Source organism: Merops nubicus, unplaced genomic scaffold (genome assembly GCF_000691845.1).
Source record: "Merops nubicus isolate BGI_N331 unplaced genomic scaffold, ASM69184v1 scaffold387, whole genome shotgun sequence".
Classification (NCBI taxonomy): domain Eukaryota; kingdom Metazoa; phylum Chordata; class Aves; order Coraciiformes; family Meropidae; genus Merops; species Merops nubicus.
Genome location: NW_008618697.1, coordinates 154145 through 162478, shown reverse-complemented (window position 1 = coordinate 162478; position 8334 = coordinate 154145). Strand labels below are relative to the sequence as shown.

The window sequence follows — 8334 nt, the reverse complement described above, 5'->3', positions numbered from 1 at the left end:
CAGGCTGGGGGTGCAGACCAGGCTGACAGGGGCTTCCGGGCTGCAAGAGCCCATTGCAAGCTCCTGTCCAATTTTTACTCACCAGTGTCTCCAAGCCCTTGTTTGCAGAGCTGGAGACACTTGCCTTCCTGACAGGTGCTTCTCACTTGCTGCTCAGAGGAGCTTGAAGAGGCAGAAGGTCATGAGGCTGAAAAAGGGTCTGGTGAAGGGTCTTGTCCCTGAGCAAGATTTGCAGAGCACAACTGATTCCTGTGTCCCTGAGTAGGAATATCGCAGGCTGACACATGGCTTATCCCCAAAAGAGCGACCCAGAAGGTGAGGAGAGTAGCAGGTGGTCCCTAAAATCCACAGCACCCTGTCCCCAGACCTGTGCTACCTCTGAGGAGGACAGCTTCTCCCTTTAGCCAGGTCTGTTGTCTAGTTGAAGTTGTCCTTGCTCACTGCACAGGGCTTGGACTATATGACCTTTCAAGGTCCCTTCCAAACCAAACTGCTCTATGATTCTATGAAAAAGTCAGTGCTGCTTCCCCACGCAGCCCGGAATTTGCTACTCTGCCATTCATCTGGTCCATGCACATCCCATTTCTGTGTGGTCATGCTGCAGGAAGTCAGCAGCCATACTTGCCTGCTGTGCTTTTGGTCAGAGGTTGTCTCCTTCCTGTGCCTTGATCTTTGCTGTACAGTGGGTGAAACAAGAGACAGCAGCAGAGTGATGCCCCAGGGCCAGGAGGTGCTGGGAGGCAGCTTTGGTAGTGACCCTGCTTGTAGGGAGACAAATCCCTGCCTTGCTGCAAAGTCTCTGGTAAGCAAAGAATTGCTGGCCAGAGACCTCATTTAAAAGAATGAAGCTGGGCTCGTGGGAAAGAGAAGAGGAAAGCTTTGTAGATGCCTGGTTTTGACTTTTCCCCCGTGGTGTTTTTCATCTGTGCATGAAAAGCTTCTTGTCCACAAAGTCCCTGTGCTGCTTGCCAGTGCCTTCCTTCACCTCTGCCTTTGCTCCCAGTAAGCTGATGTCCCCACCCGTGGCTCTCAGTCTAGACCTGAGCCACAGAAAGGCCATCCTGAGGAATTAGAGCCACAGAGCAGGGGCATGGGCATAACTGGGTGGGTGAGCAAGATGTTCAGAGCAAGGACAGGAGGCCCCAAGGAGTGGTGCAGGGAGGGTAGGTGAGAACTGGGCTAGAAGTGCATCTTCAGCCCACGAGGACAATTTTCCAACATCCATCTTCCGTGCTGCTGCAGGGAATCAGGCAGACTGCCTGTGCACACACAGGTCGCTCCCTCAGTGCTGGGTGGAAACACAGGGACACATGTCCTGGTGCTCCCAAGTGAGCAAAATCAGTTTTGTTTTCATGCCAGTCACCACCCCCTCCTGTGAGGGCCAGCACTGAGCTTTGTCCTGTGTCGGTACAGCCTCCTGATGTGGTTTCTTAGAGAATCACAGCTCAGGAGCTGGTACTGCTGCAGTGTCAGGCAGAGACACAGGATGTAAATTGGTAGGAAATTAGGGCTCCATCATTCAGGGAACTCTTGGCTTCATGGGAGAATTAAATGGCTGTGTAATGACTGTTCAGTGCACATTGCATGTTCTCTCTGCCCAGTCACAGTGGAGGCATTTATTACTGCTCTCAGCTATAGGTTTTGCTTCTCGTTTGACCCATGCTGCTTAGAATATTTTTTCCAGCGTTATTTGACTCATAAAACCCTCTCCGGGCCAGATAAACAATCAATTTAGGGAATAATTAGGGAGTAACACCAATGGCAGTGTCTAAATACACCAGAAAAGGGGTAAAGTCCTTCCCCTTGGACTCATCTGCTCCAGGGTCAGCTGTGGATATTCAGAGGGAAGGGGATGATAACACAGGAGAGTCTGGCCTCAGATTTCTAGGTCTGGCCTTGCACTTTTCTCACCAACTGAATATTCTTCATTCTAATGACCAAATGGTATCACTAGAGAGGGCAGGAATTTGAGCCATCAGTCCCCAAAAGAAAATGGCAGTGAAACACTATCAGAGTGCAAAGCTGACAGTCTCAGATGGCTTTTCTGCCCCTTGAGCTCAGCTCTAAATCATCTGCTTCTCCATACACTGTGATCCAAACACCCTGAGATAAGGTGTTCAGGTCTATGGTGTAGAAGTGGCCTGGTAGAGAGAGATAATGGTTGGACTCAATGATCTTAAAGGTCCTTTCCAACCATTGTGATTCTGTGATTCTGTGATCTGCTCCTTTCTTCCTTTTGCTGAGTTCCTCACATGAGGGTGATGATAGTTATGTCGCCGTGAGGTGTTTCAGGCTTCTGGACTGCAGACAGTCCACAGCCTCCAGCACTCTTTTTTTAAGATGACAGTGGGACAGATAGGGCCTTCTCTTCTCCCAGAGCTCTCCAACAAACACCAATTTGTTCCCAGCAGAGCTGACCATCATCTTTTCACTGCTGGATGCTGTCCTCACTGGGCAGCAGTTTGGCATCATCAGTGCCATGAATCACAAGCCCAGTGATGACCCCATATCTCAGGTTGTTTCAGTAGGTCCATGTGCATCCATGAAGTGCTGGAGGTAACTGTTTCCTCTCTGGTACATGCACTGGGTGTTTTGGAGCTGTTTCAGGTGTCTGCAAAGACATGGCAGTGCCTGAATGCACATTTTGTTTCTTTCCCTGCAGAGCTGAGCTCTTCTAAAAGCTCTCCAGAGGGCACTGGTACTCTTTGGGGATCAGTAATGTTAAGTCTGGGCTGGGAGGCAGGAAGGCAGTTCTCAGGATGTCTGCAGGGACGGAGGTTTAAAGGATGGTGAGAAATACTGATTCTTCTGTAATCCCAGCTGGGTGTAGGGGCGGGAGAGAAAACATGGAGCAGTAGTGGGAAAGGGATTCTGAACAGGTAATGTCGGGTTTTGGGTGGGGGTGAAGAATCAGCCTTAAGCTTGTAGGGCATCATCTCCGTGGCACCTTCCATATTGCAATGTCCACCCTTCACTTGGCAGAAGAAGTGCTCAGAAACACCTCCTTTGTGGAGGTTTCAGCCTGGTGCTTTAGCTCCAGACTGTCTCCACGTGGAGCCTCCTCAACCATACCCTCTACATCTTTCTGTTTCTTCACTTTGTCCTTTCTAGTGGGCTGAGGAGGGTAAGCTCCACAGAGTTCTGCTTTGGAGGTGAATCTGTCCTTGACACCTCCTTGGCTTTTAGTCTCAGATCCTCCAGATCTGGTCAGTCACAGTGGAACTCCTAAGAAAGGCAAGGAACAGGGAGGGAGTGATATGAAGCAAGAAATCAAATCTTGCCTCCTTCAAGATGACTCTCATCTGTCTGGTCTGATGACACAAATGTGGTTTGTCCACATAATTTGAAATTGGAGATGCTATTCCATAAAAACTCTCCCCTTTGGGCTGGGCATGTAGAAATCTTTTCCACTTCCCCTTCTGAGAGCCCTCAAGATGTGTTTCCCATCAGCAGCATCTCTTTCTGATTTGGGCTCTTTCAATGAGGGCTTTTATTAGCAGCGGTGTCCACCATTCATGGACCTCTGATGTGGAGTTCTGAGCATCCCCAGAAAGTCCAGCATCCTTTTGACTACATTGCCAGGAGATCAACTTGTACTTGATGCTTGGCATAGAGCCTTCTGGACAGATAAAGGACTATGAATGAAGGACATGACCGTGTCCTTCTGAAGGGAAGAGTAAGGTGGACAAATCCTTGTTAACCTGTGGATAACATGCAGTTCTTCAATCTGACAGACTCCCCACAGTTATGAAGTCTTCTCACTGTATCAGTAGACGCCCTTTGGTGTCTTTAAAGGTCCTAGTTTGAAATGTAGATGCAGAAAATAGTCAACATCCTGCTGTGCCTTAAATGTAGGAATGGGGACACTGAGTTTACAAAGTGCTGACCTTTTTTCAGTGATATATTGGTAACCTGAAACGAAGCACGTTTGCCTTTATTCCGAAGTAAAGAATTTGTATGTCTTTGGTTTGCTGCAGTAACTTTCCAATAAAATGAGATACTACTTATAACACATTATTTCCAATAAATAAAGTTGGTTTTCTCAAGCAAACCATGAGTTTACCTATTTCTTTCTTTCTCTCTCAACTTTTTCTTTTTTCCTGAACCCTTTCCTAAAAACAAAACCAAAGGAGACGCAAAACCTGTTTCTTACCATGTCCTTCAATTTTTTCTTTACGTTTCCCAGCAGATGAAGGAAAGGGGAGACCTTGTAACCCTCAGTGTTTGGGAACTTTCTCAAGTTCTACCAATCAGAGAGTTGCTGAGAAGTTCCTACTTTGACCTGAGATGCGATTGCTAGACGTCTAGCTCTTTTTCCAAACAATTTTTCTTCCCCCAACAGAGCAAAAATGGCTTCTCTGGGTATTCCTGGGTTTGAAACCTCATGTTCTGTGGCTCTGGCCATGATGATAGGGATGAGGAGCAATATGGCTCTTCATACAGACCCTCCAGGTACGCAGAGTTTCTGGATATTCAGAGAGAAGGGAAAGCAACAGCCAGATGTCCACCCTGACCTTGTCCCTTGTGTCTCCACGTAGAGCATTTCCTGCTGCAGTGAAAACAAGAGTGTCCCTACATGAAGGACACTCAGCAGATGAGGCACCTGGACAAGTTCATCTGGGACTGGCAGGAAAGCTGTTCCTACAACTTTAAGGTTGGTGTCTGTGGTTGGAATGGCCAGTTGCTGAGTAGTGAAACAGGCTGCAGTGCCGTGGCTACCTGTGGACTTCAATACAACAGCTGTAACTGGAAGAGGACAGAAGTCAGTGTTTGGAAGGAAGAAGAGGAGAGTGGCATGGGGAAACTTGGCTTCCCCAGCCTGAGACCACAATTAACCCTCTCTGCCACCTTCCTCTTTGGCAGCCACTGAATGCTAGAGGAGCTTACTGGACGGTGGAAGCTAGGCCTGAGTTCAGTGGGGCAGAAGGAGAATGATTGTCGTGGACCAGAGCAGTTTCTCTCTTTATTATGGCTCTAAGACTGAAGGGAATGACTTGAAGGAGCTCTGCAGAAAAGTATGAAACAGGACTTCCACCTCCCCTCCTGTCAACTCCTTTAGCAGTGGACCCATGTGAGCGATGAGGGAAGACTTGAAATGCTCCAACTAGATGTTTCTGGTAGAAGCAGAATTCATCTGTGATGATCTTCACTGAGGGAAGAAAGAAGGAGGACTAAAAGTGAATGTGGCTGGGGGACATGTCATGCAAAGTCATGCTGAAGGCAGTGGTTCTGGACCAAAGGATGGGTTTGAAGAGAAATCTGTATGATGTCATAAAATCATTTGGGTTGGAAAAGACCTGTAAGATCATTGAGTCCAACCATTAACCCAGCACTGCCAGGCCACCACTAATCCATGTCCCTCAGCTCCACATCTACACATTTTTTAACCCCCTCCAGGGATGGTAACTCCACCACTGCCCTGAACAGCCTGTTTCAGGGCTTGACAACACTTCTGGGGAAAATAGTTTTCCTCATATCCATCTTTAAACTCCCCTTGGCACAACTTGAGGCATCCATAGGTCCCGTTGCTGGAAATCGTTCCTGAGGAAGATTGGCCAATGCTCTCCATCTCCCTCTTTTTCAGTCAGAGTGAAAATTTCTCCCATGCAAACAGAGCCATGGTGCAATCCCAACTAGATGGTTTGTTCTGCAACAAGTTTTTTTCCTTCTGAAATAAATATCGAGTGGTTCAAAAATGAGCAGGAGGGTATTAACAAAATTGTGTATAAGGACCTCCTCCTAAATCGAGATTAGTCTTTCCAGATCCTGGTCACTTTGGAAGTCATGCCTAAGCAAGGGGATATCTGTGCTTGCTGGGTGGAGCATGTCAGCCTGCCAGTGCCCACCACCATGGCCAACGGGAAATGGTGAGATCAGAACGTCCTGAGGAGAGTCACTTCTAGCTCTATGGGGACAGCAGGAAACTAGAAAAGGTAATTTGGGGGAAAGCAACGTCTAGCCTAGACCATTACTCTCTGGACTGACCTTTCAACAGAAACATGCTATGGATCTGCTGTGAGCAAGAAGATGACTGGAACGCTGGGTTCTGTGCTCAGTTTAGACTTCACCATGGTGGTACTTGTCATCTATCCTCAGAAAAAGAAAGGTGAATTATTCATGAGCTAACTAGAAGCCCGTTCTTAATGGGGCTGCAGAGAGATGTTTTAAAGCCTGTACAGCATCACTAGAATTTAGATTCACCATGACAATTTCCTTGAGTTCCCAGCACTCAAGTGGGTTTTATATGATCTAATGCAATATCCATAGAAGCCAGTGATAGCTTTTAATTTATTTTAGCTGATGTTAGATTGGGCTTTCAGTGATGAGAAGCCTTTTTAGAAGTATCATCAGCTGCTGAACGGTCAGCCCAGTCCTCTGAGATACAGTCCTAGGCTATGGTTATGGTTTGTTATGAGGATCAAATTAGGTACTTCATTCCCAAATGTCTCCACATTGCTTTGTTGCAGACATATTTTGTGGAGTCTAGAAGCAAATACTTTCATACTTATTTATGGAAGGATTAAATACCTTTCTATTGAAACTGTGCAGGGGAAAGAAGAGAGAACATTATCTTCCAGAAAATTGCATTCTTGTTCTCAAATTGTTGGTTTGCAGAGTAACAGCATCTTATTTCAGCCTTCACTTTCTGCTTTCCAATAATTTAAGATTATTAGAATCACAAACAAGTGCTGGGCAAGTCATTATTTTGTGATATCTTCCATGGTTCAATGAGGAATATCCCTCACCTTAATCCTGTACTCTCCTAAGCAAACTCTCTTAAGCAAACCTCACCCAATGTAGTCCTGTGCTGCTGTTAATTCTTAGCCTATGGGTTTAGGTCACCAAGATCAGGAGGACTTGACTTCCTTGCCCGCGATCACAATTAGGGAAGAGAAAATTTGATGCTGAAAATGCTGAAACTCCCTTCCTTAGGCCCAAACATCATTTTTTCCAGTGAACTACAATGAGAACAGTGAACATATTTGACTCTATAGGAACCAGTTCTCCAGCCTGCCCAGAGCAGGCTTGTTGCATCTGTGATGTTCAGTGACCCTCACTATCCAAGGAATAAATACATTGTGGTAGGTTTCCAAGCTCATCTCAGAAGCTGGATACCTCTGCTATCAATAAATCCCTTACCAGAACAGCCTCTGGCAGGGCTGCCATGGGCTTTCTGAAGCTCAGCTGGTCCCATGGGTCTTAGCAGTTCTGTGTGGTGGCTTAGCACAGGACCACCATGTACTTGGAGATGACAAGGAGAAGGAGCAGGCTGGCTGCACTTCCAAGTCTTCAGAGCAGAGATGCAGCCATGGACTGTTCAGATGAAAATGGAAATAGGAAAATCTTTGGGGTGAACACAGAAGACTCTGCTAACAGGAAGCTGGAGGAGTTTTTCCTGTCCCTCAGCCTAGCTGGCATGATGACTAACAATGCTTCGAAGCCCGTACGAGAAGTTCCTCCACCCATTTCTGTTCTTTTTTTCCTTGCCGTGCCTGTCTGCTGCAGCTGTAGAGAAAAGTGACATGGAGAACGACACACTGCTGAGTGATTAAGTCCACAGCAAACTTCTGTGCATCTATTTCTGTCTCTCAGATTTGAGAACAACTGCTGCTCCTCTTGGTGGATGAAAAGCTGGCCAGGAACCGGGCCCATGAACCTGCAGCCCAGAAGCCCCCGGCAGCCTGGGCTGTCCCCCCAGCCTGGTGGGCAGCAGGGCAGGGAGGGGATCCTGCCCCTCTGCCCCGCTCTGGGGAGACCCCCCTGCAGTGCTGGTGCAGCTCGGGAGTCCTCAGCACAGCAGAGACAGGGACCTGCTGGAGCGGGGCCAGAGGAGCCCCAGCAATGAGCTGAGGGGGGAACCCCTCTGCTGAGAGCCCAGCAGGAGAGAGTTGGGCTTGGGCAGCCTGCAGAGGAGAAGGCTCCAGCTGGTGAAACCTTCTGGGGGCCTGCCAGGACTTAAAGGTGGCCTAGAAGAAGGACAGGGACAGACTTTTTAACAGAGACAGTGACAGGACAAGGAGTGATGATTTTAAATTAAAAGAAGGAGGTTTAGACTAGATACAAGGAAGATTTCTTTTATGCTGAGGGTGGTGAGCCCCTGGCCCAGGTTGCCCCAAGAAGTGATCGCTGCCCCATCTCTGGAACCATTCCAGGTGAGGTTGTCCGGGGCTCTGAGCAACCTGCTCTAGTTGCAGATGTCCCTTCTCCCTGCAGGGGGGTTGGACTAGATGGCCTTTAAAGTCCCCTTCCAACCTAAACCATTCTAGGATTCTTTAATTCTCTTTCCTTTCCCCCCGCTATTCCCTTTCCTGCTGCTGTTTCCTGTGTTAGCAG

At 47.7% G+C, this 8334-nt stretch overlaps 1 protein-coding gene across 1 annotated transcript in view; it reads left to right on the top strand.

Annotated features, from left to right (window-relative positions):
- Positions 1-4342: 4342 nt before the first annotated feature.
- LOC103776059 (HLA class II histocompatibility antigen, DQ beta 1 chain-like) overlaps positions 4343-8334 on the top strand; it is a gene marked incomplete at its 5' end in the record, with an annotated part of 63849 nt that continues 59857 nt past the window's right edge. The window contains 3 exon segments of the mRNA XM_008943547.1: positions 4343-4452; positions 4566-4742; positions 5585-5867. Of these exon segments, the coding sequence (XP_008941795.1) occupies positions 4343-4452; positions 4566-4742; positions 5585-5867 (570 nt within the window).